The sequence below is a fragment of the Pristiophorus japonicus genome, chromosome 19, assembly GCF_044704955.1.
Source record: "Pristiophorus japonicus isolate sPriJap1 chromosome 19, sPriJap1.hap1, whole genome shotgun sequence".
Classification (NCBI taxonomy): Eukaryota; Metazoa; Chordata; class Chondrichthyes; family Pristiophoridae; genus Pristiophorus; species Pristiophorus japonicus.
Genome location: NC_091995.1, coordinates 67587452 through 67605873, shown reverse-complemented (window position 1 = coordinate 67605873; position 18422 = coordinate 67587452). Strand labels below are relative to the sequence as shown.

At 47.7% G+C, this 18422-nt stretch overlaps 1 protein-coding gene across 1 annotated transcript in view; it reads left to right on the top strand.

Annotated features, from left to right (window-relative positions):
• Positions 1-4315: 4315 nt before the first annotated feature.
• LOC139230258 (ER lumen protein-retaining receptor 1-like) overlaps positions 4316-18422 on the top strand; it is an 81617-nt gene continuing 67510 nt past the window's right edge. The window contains exon 1 of the mRNA XM_070862087.1: positions 4316-4538. Within this exon, the coding sequence (XP_070718188.1) occupies positions 4316-4538 (223 nt within the window). The remainder of the gene's footprint in view (positions 4539-18422) is intronic.

The window sequence follows — 18422 nt, the reverse complement described above, 5'->3', positions numbered from 1 at the left end:
CAGGTTTCCGTCAGGCCCATGATGCTAAGCTCAAGACTGTAGGGATGGTGAAGAGTAATGAAGGGTGGGGTGGAGATTTGGGAGGACGGAGTATCCGAGAGAGGAGAGATAAAAAGCGGCATGACAACAGGAGAGCACGGTGAGAGTGTCGAGAGAAATGAGAAGGGGGGAGAATGAATTGGAAATCGAAGTGAATCGTTCGGGTCCGGAGCACACACACACAGACACAGGGAGAAGCTCCAGTTACATTGGCCTGGTTATGTAAAAAGAGCGAAATACTTGCATTTATATAGCGTCTTTCACAACCACCGGTCATCTCAAAGCGCTTCACAGCAAATGAAGTACTTTTGGAGTGTAGTCACTGTTGTAATGTGGGAAATGCGGCAGCCAATTTGCACACAGCAAGCTCCCACACAGCAACGTGATAATGACCAGATCATCTGTTCTTTTGTTCTGTTGATTGAGGGATAAATATTGGCCCCAGGACACCGGGGATAATTCCCCTGCTCTTCTTCAAAATAGTGCCCTGGGATCTTTTACATCCACCTGAGAGAGCAGACGAGGCCTCGGTTTAACGTCTCATCCGAAATACAGCATCTCCGACAATGCTGCGCTCCCTCAGCACTGCCCCCCGACACTGCGGTACTCCCTCAGTACTGCCCCTCCGATAGTGCAACACTCCCTCAGTAATGCCCCTCTGACAGTGCTGCGCTCCCTCAGTACTGCCCCTCCGATAGTGCAACACTCCCTCAGTAATGCCCCTCTGACAGTACAACACTCCCTCAGTACTGCCCCTCTGACAGTGCGGCTCTCCCTCAGTACTGCCCCTCTGACCGTGCAGCTCTCCCTCAGTACTGACCCTCCGACCGTGCAGCGCTCCCTCAGTACTGCTCCTCCGACAGTGCGGCACTTCCTCAGTACTGCCCCTCTGACAGTACAACACTCCCTCAGTACTGACCCTCCAACAGTGCGGCACTTCCTCAGTACTGCCCCTCTGACAGTACAACACTCCCTCAGTACTGCCCCTCTGACAGTGCGGCGCTCCCTCAGTACTGCCCCTCTGACAGTGCGGCGCTCCCTCAGTACTGCCCCTCTGGCAGTGCGGCACTCCCTCAGTACTGCCCCTCCGACAGTACAACACTCCCTCAGTACTGCCCCTCTGACAGTGCAGCGCTCCCTCAGTACTGACCCTCCGTTAGTGCAACACTCCCTCAGTAATGCCCCTCTGACAGTACAACACTCCCTCAGTACTGCCCCTCTGACAGTGCAGCGCTCCCTCAGTACTGACCCTCCGACAATGTGGCACTGCCTCATTACTGACCCTCCGACAGTGCAGCACTCCCTCAGTACTGACCCTCCGACAGTGCATCATTCCCTCAGTACTCACCCTCCGACAGTGCGGCATTCCCTCAGTACTGCGCCTCCGACAATGTGGCACTCCCTCATTACTGACACTCCGACAGTGCAGCACTCCCTCAGTACTGACCCTCCAACAATGCAGCGCTCCCTCAGCACTGCAATTACCGGGATGTATATTTCCGGATACTAAAAGGGAATGTGTTGGCAATAGTCGGGAGTCCAGGGTTAACGTCGGTGGTTCCATGAATGGAAAGAGTTGAGATCGGTGGGATGGAGTCTGCGTGAAGCATTGACGATCTGTTGTCCACATTCAGAGACTGGTGCAGCAGGCGACAGAAATCCAGAAGCTAGTTGAAGGGCAGAGAATTGAAGGATGGAGTTTATTGCCGTGGTGAAGAAAGTGGGTTTCGGTGCAGGAAGTTGATGGCGAAGTTGACGCGAAGCTGGAGGTCACCATAAGATCAGAAGCAGTGGAGAAAATGTAAAATCACCAGACAGTGCCCAACAAGGCAGAAAAACCAGTCGAATGAGTCATGCAGCTCAACGAAGTGGTGTAATCCAGTGTAATCCAGTGCAGGATCATAGTGGTGTAATCCAGTGTAATCCAGTGCAGGATCATAGTGGTGTAATCCAGTGCAGAATTATAGTGGTGTAATCCAGTGTAATCCAGTGCAGAATCATAGTTGTGTAATCCAGTGCAGATTCATAGTGGTGTAATCCAGTGTAATCCAGTGCAGAATCATAGTGGTGTAATCCAGTATAATCCAGTGCAGAATCGTAGTGGTTTAATCCAGTGTAATCCAGTGCAATCCAGTGCAGAATCATAGTGGTGTAATCCAGTGTAATCCAGTGCAGAATCATAGTGGTTTAATCCAGTGTAATCCAGTGTAGAATCATAGTGGCATAATCCAGTGTAATCCAGTGCAGAAGCTCCAGGCACAAATTAATCCTAACTTCTTCTAAATTGGGCTTTAGCACCCCAGGAAGGAAGGGGGCGGTAAGTCAATTGCTAATGACCTCAGTGGGGCGCTACAGGTTCACTCCCACCAAGTGAGCCCCAGGTGGGCAGAGCAAACGTTACAAGGACACCTTCAAAGCCTCCCTGATAAAGTGCAACATCCCCACCGACACCTGGGAGTCCCTGGCCAAGGACCGCCCTAAGTGGAGGAAGTGCATCCGGGAGGGCGCTGAGCACCTCGAGTCTTGTCGCCGAGAACATGCAGAAAACAAACGCAGGCAGAAGGAGCGTGCGGCAAACCAGACTCCCCACCCACCCTTTCCTTCAATTACTGTCTGTCCCACCTGTGACAGAGACTGTAATTCCCGTATTGGACTGTTCAGTCACCTGAGAATCACTTTTGGAGTGGAAGCAAGCCTTCCTCGATCTTGAGGGACTGCCTATGATGATGATGACCACCACAGCACCACCCAATGTCAGGTAGACTTGTATTCAGCAATCATCCTTCACACTGGCTCATTCCAGCTCTTAAAGGGAAGGATATATCAAGCTGCAGCTGCTCATTTTCAGCAGTGCGGCATTTGAAGGAGACCTTAGAAGGATTGATTGAAGTTGTTGGTATGGCTGCTGCTAATGCAGCTGCAAGGAAGAGAGCTTGTCCTTTTAATGATGTGGCATTGGAGGCATTGGTGGGGGCAATTGAGTGAATGAGGGATGCATTCTACCCGGAAACTGGAAGGAGGCCATTGCCCCAGGTGTTCAGGGCCATGCGGAGGGAAGTGGCTGAGGAGGTCTCGGCCTGCACAGTAATTCAACGAACCCTCACAGAGTGCCGGAAGAAATTCAACGATCTCAGTTGGGTGGGCAAGGTGAGTACAAGCTTACATACCGGCCTCTGAATCTCTGTCTGTGCACACTGTGCAAACTATCACTCCCCCCACAACTCACCCGCCAAACATGTACAGCTACACAAACTCAAATACTCATCTCACACATTGCCTACATTCACAGCTATTCAACCACAGCAGGCATACCTCCAAGACACATAGCTGACTCACACACATTCCTTTCTTTTGCAGGCCAAATGGCCCACAATAGGTGGGGGCAGCAGAGGACAGGCGGGGTGATGCACAGCTCCGGCAGCTCTCAGACCTGAAGGAGTGTGTGCAGCACAAGTATAAAAGGCCAGCCATTTTGTATATTAGTCACTTTGGGCCTTAATAAAGCAGAGCTAAGGTCATACCTCTTGGAGTTAAACAGTACTCAGTCTAACAGTTTTTGCTTACACAACATTTGGCGACGAGGCACCAAGGGACTGACCTATCAAGAAAGACTGGATCAACTGGGCTTGTATTCACTGGAGTTCAGAAGAATGAGAGGGGACCTCATAGAAACATATAAAATTCTGACGGGGTTAGACAGGTTAGATGCAGGAAGAATGTTCCCAATGTTGGGGAAGTCCAGAACCAGGGGTCACAGTCTAAGGATAAGGGGTAAGCCAGTTAGGACCGAGATGCGGAGGAACTTCTTCACCCAGAGAGTGGTGAACCTGTGGAATTCTCTACCACAGAAAGTTGTTGAGGCCAATTCACTAAATATATTCAAAAAGGAGTTAGATGAGGTCCTTACTGCTAGGGGGATCAAGGGGTATGGCGAGAAAGCAGGAATGGGGTACTGAAGTTGAATGTTCAGCCATGAACTCATTGAATGGCGGTGCAGGCTAGAAGGGCCGAATGGCCTACTCCTGCACCTATTTTCTATGTTTCTATGTTTCTATGTTTCTATGCAAAAATGAGCACAATTGGTTTGTTAGAGCGATTTGTGGAAGGAGAAGATTGGGTAGACTTTGTGAGCCATTTGAGCCAGTTCTTTGTGGCCAACAAAATGGAAGAGGTCGGCGACACAGATCGGCACCGGGCGGTGTTCCTCACGGTTAACGGACCAAAAATTTATGGTCTGATAAAGAATCTACTCCTGCCTGTGAGTCCAACAGAGAAGATGTATGAAGAACTGTGTGCACTGGGACAGGACCTTAAGCCAGACAAAGGCATCATCATCTCGAGATACAGATTTTACACGCATGTTCGCTCAGAGGACCAGAATGCGGTGGAATTCGCTGCCGACCTGAGACGCCTAGCAAGACCAAGTAAGTTCGGGACTGTGTTGGCAGACATGCTGCAGGACTTCTTTGTAATTGGCATCAATCAGGAGGTGATCCTGCGTAAACTACTGGCGGTGGAGACTTTGGACTTGAACAGGGCCATCACGATCGCTCAGTCATGCATGACGACGGATAGAAGTCTAAAGCAGACATCTGTGAAAAATCAAAACTTGGGAAAGTACTGTAAGTATGATTGATTCGGCGTACGGCAGAGCGGCACATGGCAGGGTCTAACCGACTGCGTACGCGAAACCTGTGGCTGCCCAAAGTCCGCCAGTGGGAATGCATCTGATTTCTCCATGTTGGCGTTGTGGGGGAAATCACCGGCACCAGCAGTGCCGATTTAAGCAATATAGTTGCAAAGGCTGTCTGAGAGTGGGGCATCTCCAGCGCAAGTGTCCGCAGATGAGTAAGCGTGCTGCGACACACCACGTGGAGGATGATGGTCACACTAGTGCAATCTGAGACACCAGAGGTGGAAGTGTATGGACTGTACTCATTCCTAACTAAGAGCAAACTGATAAAGATCAACGTGAAATTTAATGGGGTGCCGGTATCGATGGAACTGGACACGGGGCGAGTCAATCGATAATGAGCCAGAGGGCATTCGACAAGCTGTGCGATACTAAGGCTGTGAGGCCCAGGCCGAGTCCAGTCAATGCCAAGTTGCGCATGAACACCAAAGAACTCATAACGGTGATTGGCAGTGCCACAATTAAAGTGTTGTATGACGCTGCAGTTCATGAGTTACCGCTATGGATTGTTCCAGGCAATGGCCCAACGCTGTTCGGCAGGAACTGGCTTGAAAAAAATCAGATGCGATTGGAGCGACATCAAGGCGTTGTTGTTGGAGAAAGATACATGTGCCCAAGTACTGAGCAAGTTGCCCTCGCTGTTTGAACCGGGCATCGGCAACTTCACGGGAGCCAAGGTGCAGATCCACATGGACTCAGATGCAAGACCCGTCCATCATAAAGCTCGGGCAGTGCCGCATATGATGAGGGAGAAGGTCGAAATTGAACTGGACAGACTCCAGCGTGAAAGGATCATATCACCAGTTGAATTTAATGAATGGGCCAGCCCCATTGTTCCTGTGCTGAAAAGTGATGGCTCAGTCAGAATCTGTGGAGACTGCAAGGCTACGATCAACAGGGTTTCAAAACAGGATCAGTACCCATTACCGAAGGCTGATGATGTTAAGTATGGAAGAACTCCACAAGACGAATGCTGTGAGCTAAAACTGATGTGACCTTAGTCTCTTTATTACAACTCCAGAGTGCCTAAGCAGCATGGCAGACAAACTTTTATACTCTCTTGCACAAGGTGTGCAGGTGACCCTTGGGCCTTCAACAGTTGCGCCCTCTAGTGGCAAGTGTTACACAGTTACAATGTTTACATACATAACATCACTCCCCCCCCCCACCCCCCTCCAAGTCTTTGATACAAATTATTTACAAGTTGAGACAATCCGGGGCCCTATGCTCCCTGGTTGATCGTCTGAGTTCAAACTCTGGCCTGGGTGAGTTGGTCAGACCATTGCTGCACTGCAGCGCGGCTGGTCTGACAGGACTGTTGGGAATGGTGGCTTCATCCTCTTGATTGACAGCGAGGTCGATTGCTGGTTGGGTGTGTGTTAGTGGATCGATGATGGTGATGTCCTCTTCAGGTTGTTCCTGGTTGTTGGTGAACCGCAGTTTGGTCTGATCCAAATGCTTTCTGCATGTTTGTCCATTCAATAGTTTGACTATAAACACTCTATTCCCCTCCTTGGCCATGACACTGCCAGCGACCTATTTAGGACATGACCGTAATTAAGGATAAACACAGGTCGTTAACATCAATGTCACGCGATACAGCCGCGCGATGGTGGTACATGTTTTGCCGGTGACGCCAGGTTTCCACAGGATCATTTAGATCCAGGTGGACTAGGGAGAGCCTGGTTTTGAGTGCTCTCTTCATTAACAATTCTGCCGGGGTAAACCCAGTGAGTGAGTGTGGTCGCGTCCGTTAGCTGAGCAGAACCCGAGATAACCAGGTCTGCAAGGAGCCTTCCGTCACGCATTTCAAGCTCTGCTTGATAGTTTGGACTGCCCGTTCCGCTTGGCCATTGGATGCGGGCTTAAACGGGGCAGATCGGACATGCTTGATGCCATTGCGGGTCATAAACTCGTTGGATTCCGAGCTGGTGAAACACGGTGCATTGTCACTGACAAGGACGTCGGGCAAGCCATGGATGGCAAACATAGCCCGGAGGCTTTCAATGGTGGCAGTGGATGTGTTGGATGACATGATTACGCATTCAATCCATTTAGAGTAAGTGTCCACTATAACTAAAAACATCTTTCCGAGAAAGGGGCTGGCAAAATCTACATGGATCCTGGACCACGGTTTGGAGGGCCATGACCACAGACTAAATGGAGCCTCTCTTGGTGCATTGCTCAATGTGAGTACGTGTTGCATGACTCCAAGTCCGAGTCAATGCCGGGCCACCAAACATGCGACCTGGCAATGGCCTTCATCATGACGATGCCTGGGTGGGTACTGTGTAGGTCACGTATAAATGTTTCCCTGCCTTTTTTTGGCAAAACCACAATTACCCCATAAGAGACAATCTGACTGGATGGATAATTCATCTTTGCATCGGTGAAATAGCTTAATTTCATCTCGCATTTCCCCGGGAACGGCTGACCAGCTCCCATTAAGGATGCAGTTTTTTACTAGTGATAGCACAGGGTCCTGGCTGGTCCAGGTCCTGATCTGGTGAGCAGTGACGGGTGACCCCTCACTGTCAAAAACATCCATTACAAGAAGCAAGTCTGCGGGTTGCGCCATTTCCATCCCGGTAGCAGGCAAGGGTAGCCGACTGAGGGCATCAGCACAGTTCTCAGTGCCTGGTCTCTGGCGGATAACATAGTCAAAGGACAATGTTAGTGCCCATCTTTGGATGTGGGATGAAGCATTGGTGTTAGTGATATATTCACAGAGCACAGCACACACAGCTCCTAACATGGAGGCAGCTCTCTCGGAAGTCTCCGGAATCTGCCGATTCTGTTTATTATTAACCCTGCACTTGCAGTACACAATACGTCCACATCCACAGTGTGGAGCTACAAACATTACAAGCTTACAGACATTACACTTCTCCCTCCTGAATGAAGAAGCCATCATAACAAACATCATACATAACCTTCATGTTTATACATAACACAGAATATCAATTTATTTTTTGCCATATTTACAAATTTAACTTTACCACTTCTTTTCTGTTTCGAAGAGGATACCTTCGCTCTCGCACAGAACCCTCCAAACATGGTGTCGAATCTAACCTCATTCGAGGCTCATCCTGAGGAATGTTTTCCTCCACGGAATTTCCTTGATTTTCATTTGAACTCACTCTAACTTCAGGCTCTTTGTTTTCCTGACTCGGACTCAGACTTTCATTCTGATTCTCTCCTGGATTTGTTTCCAGTACATTGAATTTAAGATTTGCTACTGGTGTATCAAAACTATCTGATGAGTCAGAAATAATTGAATCATTCCCACCTTCAACTCCATCCATGTCTGTAGGTAAAATATGATCAATATGAACAAACCTAACCTGTCCATTATCAAACATCTTTACCAAATATGTGCGAGGACCACATATCTTCACCACTCTTCCTGGTAACCACTTTAACCATTTATGGTGATGGTTCTTCACTCTCACCTTCTGGTTTAATTTCACACTTCTCTCTTTTACCCTACCATTATCATGATTCTCTTTCTGTCCTAATTGTGTCTCTTCTACAGACTGTGCCAAATTTGGCTTTAACAACGAGAATCTGGTTCATGGCTGTCGTTTGAGAAACAACTCTGCTGGTATTTGTAGTTGTATGAGGAGTATTTCGATATGTAATCAAAAAATTAGCCAATTTGTGATCCAATGACAACTGTCATTTCCTTGGATTTAGATCTAACATTTGTTTTATGAGGGCATGTTTTACAATTTGTACAGTGCGCTCTGCTGCACCATTCGAAGCAGGATGGTATGGTGGAACCTTGGTATGTTTCACACCATTTTTGCTCGTGAATTGTACAAATTCTTCTGAACGAAATTGTGGTCCATTATCCGAAACAATTTCTTCAGGGAGGCCAAATGAAGAACATAATCTTCGTAAAATATCCAATGTTTTACTTGTTGTTATTTTCCACATTGGAAACACCTCAACCCACTTCGAATGGCTATCAATCACAATGAACAATTGTTGTCCTTCTAACTCAGCAAAATCAATATGTAGCCTTTGCCACACCCTGGGAGGCCATTTCCATGGCTGTAATGGTACTGATGGTGGTTGCTTGCTTACCGATTTACATGTCGTACACTGACTCACGATGTACTCTATATCTTTATCAAGACCTGGCCACCATAAATAACTGTGTGCAAAACTCTTGCTCAAGCACATTCCCAGGTGCTGGTCATGGAGGTCTCCTAATAATTTGGACCTGAATTTATTTGGTATAACCACTTTTGAACCCCACATGATACAATCTTTATCGACTAATAATTAATTCCTACAAATGAAGAATGGATGTGTATCTTTGTCTGTTACCTGGTTTGGCCATCCATTTGCAATATAATCATACACCTTTGACATCACTGGGTCAAGTTTGGTTGCTCTACCAATCTCTTCAGCTGTGACTGGCAGTTCATCAATGTATAAAAAATAAAACACTTCTTCTCTATCGGGTGTAACTTGTGATGGGGAAGGCAATCTAGACATTGCATCAGCATTACTGTGATCAGCTGATCGTCTATATTCAATATCATATGTATATGCTGACAAAATCAAAGCCCATCTCTGCATTTGGGCTGCAGCTAATGTTGGAACTGGGGACTTTGGGTGGAGGATTTCTGTTAGGGGATTATGGTCCATAACGATGGTAAACTTACGACCATACAAGTATTTGTGAAACTTCTGAACGTCAAAAATTAATGCCAAAGCTTCCCTTTCAATTTGCGCATAATTACTCTCACTGGCACTGAGAGTGCGTGAAGCAAAAGCAATTGGTCTCTCCTCCCCACTACTTAATACATGAGAGATTACTGCCCCAACTCCATACGGAGAGGCATCACATGCTAGCTTAATCTCCTTAGATATGTCATAGTGAACTAACATGGTGCTCTCTACCAATTTGCTTTTACACTCCTTGAATGCTGTATCGCATTCTTTTGACCACTTCTAATGGACCTGTTTTTTCAAAAGTTCATTCAGTGGATGTAATACTGTAGCCAAATTTGGTAGGAACTTCCCATAATAGTTCAAAAGACCCAAGAATGAACGAAGTTCAGTGACACTCCTGGGAGTGGGTACATTTCTAATTGCATCCAATTTTTCCATGGTTGGATGTAAAATATCTTTGTCTACTCTGTACCCTAAGTACTCCATTGAGTTTTTAAATAACTCACACTTACGAGCAGACACTTGTACTCTGTGCTTCTCTAGCCGTTTGAGGACTTCATTCAATATGTTATTTTGAATTTACCTATTTGGTGCTGAAATTAGTATGTCATCCAAATAACATACTACCCCTTCAATACCTTGCAAAATCTGGTTCAGCGCCCCTTGGAATATGGCAGGGGCAGAAGACATTCCAAACGGTAGCCTATTAAATTGATATAGACCTAGATGAGTATTTATAGTCAAACATGACTTGGACTCCTCATCTAGTTCAAGCTGTAAGTAGGCATTCGTAAGATCCAGTTTTGAGAAGATCTGACCACCTGTCAGTGTTGCGAATAAATCTTCTATATTCGGCAATGTATTGGGGACATTACCCTCTAGAACCTGCTTTATGGTTACTTTATAATCACCACACAATCCTACCTTACCATCGGACTTAGGTACAACAACAATGGGTGTAGCCCAATTACATCAATCTATCTTACATATAATGTTCTCAGTTTCTAGTCTTTTAGTTCTTGCTCAACTTTCTCCTTGAGTGCATATGGTATGGAACGTGGCTTACAGTAAACCGATCTAGCGTCCTTCTGTAGCCTGACACTCGCCTTGAAGCCTTGGATCGGACTACCCATTTCACAGAACACCTTCGGATAATGCTTGATAACCTCATCCGTTGATGAAAATCTCGCTTCCACACAGAAAGTCTTACTCCAATCCAGCTTCAGTGAGCTCAGCCAATTTCTTCCTAGTAAGGCAGGCTTGTCTTCTTTCACTACTATTAGAGGCAAGTTCTGAAATTGATCTTTATATTTCACTGGTACGGTGATACGACCTACCACAGGAATTTTCTCTCCCGAGTAGCCTCGCAGCTCTATCTTTGGATTTCTCCAGCTGGAAATCACACAATTTGTCCTGGAACAGTGACTCCGGTACTACACTCATGGATGCACCCGTGTCAATTTCCATTGGTATCTTGAATCCCGCAACATCTATGTGGATTTTGATGCTTTCCGAATCGCTGTCCAGTAACCTAGTGCTCCTGATGACGTATAACTCTAACATCTCCTCGTCCTGTTGTTGTTCTTCCAAGTTATGTAATCTCTTTGGATTTCTACTCATAGCTTTGAATGCTGGACTCATAGCTTTGGAAGCTGGTTTACCCTTCAGTCGGCATGCCTTCGCAAGATGCCGTCTTTCTGCAGAAGAAACATTCTGCCTTCACATATGGACAACTTTGAGCAATGTGTTGTCCCAGGCACCTATAGCACGACTTCGACGCTCTGGTAGAATTTCCAGTTTCTGAGATTTTCGGCCATGCCCGTCTTTTACTTTGAACCTGCAGATGATTTACCTCGGTTGACTGACAACCGTAATCATTATTTAATTCTCGGGAATATTGTTCAGCCATGCCCATCGATCTCGCTGTCTGACAAGCAATCTCAAAAGTCAAATCATCTGTCGTCAATAACTTCCTTCTGATCGCATCATTTTTCACCCCACAAACAAAACGATCCCGTAATGTTCGGTTTTGTAAGTTTCCAAAATTACAGTGAATCGATAGCTTTTTTAATGTTACGATGTAATCACTGATACTTACATCAGCCTTTTGATTCCGAATCCAGAAACGATAGCTTTCAGCAATTTCGAATGGTTTGGGGTTATAGTGCTGCTCCAGCTTCGTTAAAATCTCTTTAAACGTTGTGTCCTATGGCTCGTCAGGCACAAGCAGATTTACAAGAGTGTCATATAATGCCGGACCTGCCTCCAATAAGAAAATCGCTTTCTTACGTTCCAACACAGCCTGATTCTGGACTGCATTGTCTGAAACTTCGATTATGTTATTTGCAGTGAAATACATTTCTAGCCGATCCACATATGCTTTAAAATGTTCCCGGTCATGCCTATATTCGCCCAAAATGCCATTTTAATCTCTAGCTGTTCACACCGTGTGCTGTATTTTACCTCGGATTTTTGTAACTTTTTTCCAAAGACAGAAACTTCCAAAGCCTCTCTGTTGACTGGCTGAATCCTTCCCCAACAAAATTTAAGCTTTAAATCATCCGAAAAATCCCATCTCAGTAGCCAAATATATCTTCACAGAGCACAACACACACAGCTTCCTAACATAGTAGGCAACTCTCTCGGAAATCTGCCGGTTCTGTTTATTATTAACCCTGCACTTGCAGTACACAATACATCCACATCCACAGTGTGGAGCTACAAACATTACAAGCTTACAGACATTACATTGTTTATACCTTTGCTTTCTGAAAACAGTAAAATGAGCAGTTTGTGGTCGGTCTCAAGCTCAAACCGAAGTCCAAATAGGTATTGGTGCATTTTCTTAACCCCATATACACATGCCAATGCCTCTTTCTCGACCATACTGTAGGCTCTCTCAGCCTTAGACAGATTTTTAGACACGTATGCAACCAGTTGAAGTTTGCCCGATACATTGGTTTGCTGTAACATACAGCCAACCCCGTACGAAGGTACACTACAAGCTAGCACTAATCGTTTACATGGGTTATTGTGTTCCTAACACAGATGAGACTGCACACAGGGAGGTTAAAGGAACAGTGACCTCAGTCTTTATTAAGACACTCCAGAGTGAGGAACAGGCCTTAGGGGCCGGCTTATATACAGTGCTCCCAAGGGATGCTGGGATCCCTTGGGACTTCAGGGGATGCGCTCCCTGGTGGCGGAACATGGGAGTGCATGCTTTACAGATACACAACATCACTCCTCCTCAAAGTCAAAGTGAAAACTATTTACAAGGTGAGGCGGTCGGGAGCCTTTCTTTCCCTGGTGGACCCCCTCGGTACAAATGTCTGTTCTGGTGTGTTGGCTGTGCCCTCGCTGGGCTGGCGTGTTGTTGGTCCTGCAGGGCTGCTGGGTGAGCCTGGCCTTGCTGGGTTGTTGGGCGTGATGTGTTCGATTTCCTGGTCCAGTGTGTTGTCGTTGATCCTTTGGGTGTGTGTTGTAGGCTGGAAAAAGGTGGTGTCTGCTGTGGGTTGTTCAGGGCAGTTTGTGAACTGCAGCCTCGTTTGGTCCAGATGCTTTCTGCAAATTTGTCCATTGTCCAGTTTGACTACAACCACCCTACTCCCTTCTTTAGCTATCACCGTGCCCGCGATCCACTTGGGACCATGTACATAGTTTAGCACATACACAGGGTCATTCAGATCAATTTCCCGTGACACAGTGGCGCGACCATCGTTTACATTTTGTTGCTGCCGTCTGCTCTCTACCTGATCATGCAGGTTGGGGTGGACCAGCGAAAGTCTGGTTTTAAGTGTCCTTTTCATGAGTAGCTCAGCTGGGGGCACCCCTGTGAGTGAGTGGGGTCTTGTGCGATAGCTGAGCAGTACTCGGGACAGGCGGGTTTGGAGTGAGCCTTCTGTGACTCATTTAAGACTCTGTTTGATTGTTTATACTGCCCGCTCTGCCTGCCCATTGGAGGCTGGTTTAAACGGGGCCGAGGTAACATGTTTGATCCCATTGCGGGTCATGAATTTTTTTAATTCGGCACTGGTGAAACATGGCCCATTGTCACTGACCAGTATGTCAGGCAGGCCGTGGATGGCAAGCATGGTCCTCAGGCTTTCAAATGGTGGCGGTGGCGATGCTTCCCGACATTATTTCACATTCAATCCATTTTGAAAAAGCATCCACCACCACCAGGAACATTTTACGGAGAAATGGATCCTCGACCATGGTCTGGAGGGCCAGGACCACAAATTTAGTGGTGCCTCTCTGGGCGCATTGCTCAACTGAGCACACACGCTGCATTGCCGTACACAGGACTCTAAATCAGAGTCGATACTGGGCCACCACACATGGGATCTGGCTATCGCTTTCATCATTACTATACCCGGGTGTCTGCTGTGGAGATCCGAGATGAACGTCTCCCTGCCCTTTTTGGGTAGCACTATGCGGTTACCCCACAAAAGGCATCCTGCTGGAATGGCTTGATTAGCTCTTGCATTTCAACGGGGATGCTGGCCCAGCTCCCATGCAGCATACAATTTTTTAATAGGGACAGCAGAGGATCTTGGCTGGTCCAAGTCCTAATCTGGCGTACCGTGACAGGTGATTTATCATTTTCAAACGCTTCCATGACCATCAACAAGTTTGCAAGCTGCGCCATTTCCACCCCCGTGTTGGGCAATGGTAGCCGACTGAGAGCATCCATACAGTTCTCGGTGCCTGGCCTGTGGCGGATGGTATAATTATACGCTGATAGCGCGAGTGCCCACCTTTGTATGCGGGCTGAGGCATTAGTATTTATCCCCTTGTTTTCAGTGAACAGGAATATGAGGGGCTTGTGATCGGTTTCCAGCTCAAATTTGAGGCCAAACAGGTACTGATGCATTTTCTTTACCCCGAACACACATGCTAATGCCACTTTCTCAATCATGCTGTCGGCCCTCTCGTCCTTAGACAAGCTCCTGGAGACATAGGTGACAGGTTGCAACTTCCCTGCAACGTTAGCTTGTTGTAATACACACCCGACTCCGTACGATGGCGCATCACATGCTAGACAAGTCTTTTACACGGGTTATACAATACAAGCAGCTTGTTGGAGCATAAAATGTTTCTGGCTTTCTCAGAAGCAATTACTTGGTTTTTTCCCCATACCCAGTTCTCACCTTTACGCAATAACACATGGAGGGGCTCTAAGAGGGTGCTTAACCCTGGTAGGAAGTTACCAAAATAGTTGAGGAGTCCCAGGAACGACCGCAGCTCCGTGACATTCTGTGGCCTGGGCGTATGCCTGATAGCCTCCGTCTTGGCGTCTGTGGGCCGAATGCCATCCACCGCAATCTTTCTCCCCAAAAACTCCACTTCTGTTGCCATGAAGTCGACCTCTTCAGCCGCAGCCCTACGCGATCCAGTCGCTGGAGGACCACCTCCAGGTTTTATAGGTGCTCGACGGTGTCCCAACCCGTGACCAATATGTCGTCCTGAAAGACCACCGTGTGTGGTACTGACTTGAGTAGGCTCTCCATGTTTCTCTGGAAGATCGCTGCAGCCGACCGAATTCCAAACGGGCATCTGTTGTAGATGAACAGTCCCTTGTGCGTGTTGATGCAGGTGAGGCCCTTCGAAGACTCCTCCAGCTCCTGCGTCATGTAGGCCGAAGTCAGGTCGACCTTGGTGAACGTCTTGCCTCCTGCCAGCATCGCAAATAGATCGTCTGCCTTAGGTAGCGAGTATTAGTCCTGTAGCGAGAAACGATTAATAGTTACTTTATAATCGCCGCTAATCCTGACCGTCCCATCACTTTTGAGTACTGGAACAATCGGGCTGGCCCACTCGCTGAATTCCACTGGGGAGATGATGCCCACGCGTTGCAGCTTGTCCAGCTCGATTTCCACTCTCTCCCTCATCATGTGAGGTACCGCTCGCGCCTTGTGGTGAATGGGTCGTGCCTCTGGGACCAAGTGGATCTGCACCTTCGCCCCGGAAATGTTTCCAATTCCAGGCTCAAGAAAGGAAAGAAATTTGTTAAGAACCTGGGTACATGAGGCCTCATCGACATGTGATAGCGCTCGGATGTCATCCCAGTTCCAGCGTATTTTGCCCAGCCAGCTCCTTCCAAGCAGTGTGGGGCCATCGCCCGGGACAATCCACCGTGCCCTCATAGGTGACCTTGACCATGGCGCTGCCCAGGACAGTGATAAGCTCCTTGGTGTACGTTCTCAGTTTCGTGTGGATGGGGCTCAGGGCTGGACTGAGTGCCTTTTGGCATCACAGCTTCTCAAACATCTTTTTACTCATGATGGATTGGCTAGCACCAGTGTCCAGTTCCATGGCTACGGGTAAGCCATTCAATTTTACATTTAGCTTTATAGGTGGACATTTCGTCGAAAATGTGTGTACCCCATGTACTTCAGCATCTGCCTCCTCTCTCTGAGGCTCAAAATTGCTTTGATCCACCATGGACCGATCTTCCTCTGCCACGTGGTGGTTAGCAGGTTTTGCAGAGCTTGCAGCTCATCTGCAAGCTCGTTGGAGATGCCCCATTGTTCCACAGCTCTTGCAAACATTCCCTTTCAAGTGGCATGAATAGGCTGAATGGAAGCCTCCACAGCGCCAACAAGGTGTGAATTGCCTTGCATTCATCCTTTGTTGTGGACTCTGAGTCATCTGGGTCACCTGAGGCCTGCTGGCAGTTGCAGACTCGTGGTTTCTGCCCTGTACATTTCTGCTCGTAGACACAGTTCCAGTTAATTTATGAACATTGCTAGCACTTGTGTGCTGAGAGATTTGTTTGGTGTTATTACTGGTGGACATAAACGCCTGTGCTATCGCAATGGCCTTACTGAGGGTCGGTGTCTCTACAGTCAAAAGTTTTCGTAGGATGGGCTCATGGCCAATGCCCAGTACAAAAAAGTCTCTGAGCATTTGCTCCAGGTAGCCATCAAACTCACATTGTCCTGCAAGTCGCCTTAGCTCGACAATGTAGCTCGCCACTTCCTGACCTTCAGATTGCTGGCACTTGTAGAACCGATACCTCACCACAGCACGCTCTCCCTCGGGTTAAGATGCTCCCGAACCAGTGTACACAGCTCCTCATACGACTTATCTGTGGGTTTCACGGGAGCCAGAAGATTCTTCATGAGGCTGTAGGTCGGTGCCCCGCAGACCGTGAGGAGGACCATTCTCCTTTTTGCACCGCTTCCTTCTCCGTCCAGCTCGTTGGCTACAAAGTACTGGTCTAGCCATTCAACATAGGCTTCCCAATCCTCACCCTCCGAGAACTTCTCCAGAATGCCCACAATTTGCTGCATCTTTGCATTGGATTCGTATACTCGTCGCCAGTTATTGTGTTCCTAACACAGATGAGACTGCACACAGGGAGGTTAAAGTAACAGTGACCTCAGTCTTTATTAAGACACTCCAGAGTGAGGAACAGGCCTTAGGGGCCGGCTTATAGACAGTGCTCCCAAGGGATGCTGTGGCGGAACATGGGAGTGCATGCTTTACAGATACACAACACGGGTCATACAGTACAAGTAACTTATTAGAACAAAGTAGGTTTCTGGCCTTCTCAAAAGCTGTCTCTTGAGATTTACCCCAAACCCAGTAGTCACCCTTACGAAGCAACATGTGCAACAGTTCCAGCAAAGTTCCTGGATAGAAAGTTCCCAAAATAGTTGAGGAGTCCCAGGAACGAACGCAGCTCCGTCACATTCTGTGGTCTGGGTGCATTCTTGATGGCCTCTGTCTTTGAGTCCGTGGACCTGATGCCGTCTGCCGCAATCTTTCTTCCCAAAAATTTGACTTCTGGCACCAGGAAAACACACTTGGAGCGTTTCAGCCTGAGTCTCACCCTGTCTAGTCAACTTCGAACCTCTTCCAGGTTGTGCAGGTGTTCGATGGTGTCACGACCGGTGATCAGGATGTTGTCTTGGAACACAACGGTGCACGGAACCGATTTCAGAAGACTCTCCATGTTCCTCTGGAAGATGGCAGCAGCCGAACGAATCCCATAAGGGCACCTGTGGTATATAAACAGTCCTTTGTGCATGTTGATGCACATCAATCTTTTCGAAGATTCAGCCAGCTCCTGTGTCATGTAGGCAGAGGTTAGGTCCAACTTGGTGAACGACTTCCCCTCCCCCCTGCTAACGTTGCGAACAGGTCATCCGCCTTGGGTAGTGGATACTGGTTTTGTAACAAGACTCGGTTGATCGTTACCTTGTACTCTCCGCAGATTCTGTCCGTGTCATCACTTTTCAACACCGGAACAATTGGACTGGCCTACTCATTGAACTCGACTGGTGATATGATTCCCTCTCATTGAAGTCTGTCCAGTTCGATCTCGACTTTCTCCCTCATCATATATGGAACCATTCGAGCCTTGTGATGAACGGGACTTGCATCGGGGACTAGATGGATCTGCACCTTGGCACCTGTGAAATTGCCGATGCCTGGTTCAAATAGCGACGGAAACTTGCTCAACACTTGGGCGTACGACGCATCATCCACTGAAGATAGTGCTTTGATATCGTCCCAGTTCCATCGAATCTTTCCCAGCCAGCTTCTGCCGAATAGCGTTGGGCCATCGCCTGGTACAATCCAGTGATAAATCATGCACAGCTCCATCGTACGATACCTTAACTGCCGCAATGCCAATGACTGGTATGAGCTCTTTGGTGTAGGTGCACAGCTTTGTCTGAATCGGGCTCAGTTTGGGCCTTTGTGTCTTGTTGCCCCACAGTTTCTCAAAAGCCTTCTGGCTCATAATTGACTGACTCGCCCCCGTGTCCAACTCCATTGATACCAGAATACCGTTCAATTTGACTTTCAGCATGATAGGAGGGCTCTTGGTGGTGAAGGTGTATACCCCATACACTTCTGCCTCGGGTTGAGTTGCCTCTCTTGTTTGTTCATGGTGAGTCGCAGCACTCTTGCACATTCGCTGGAGGTGCCCCATTGTTTCGCAGCCTTTGCACACGTAGTGTTTGAATCGACATTGATGGGCTCGATGATT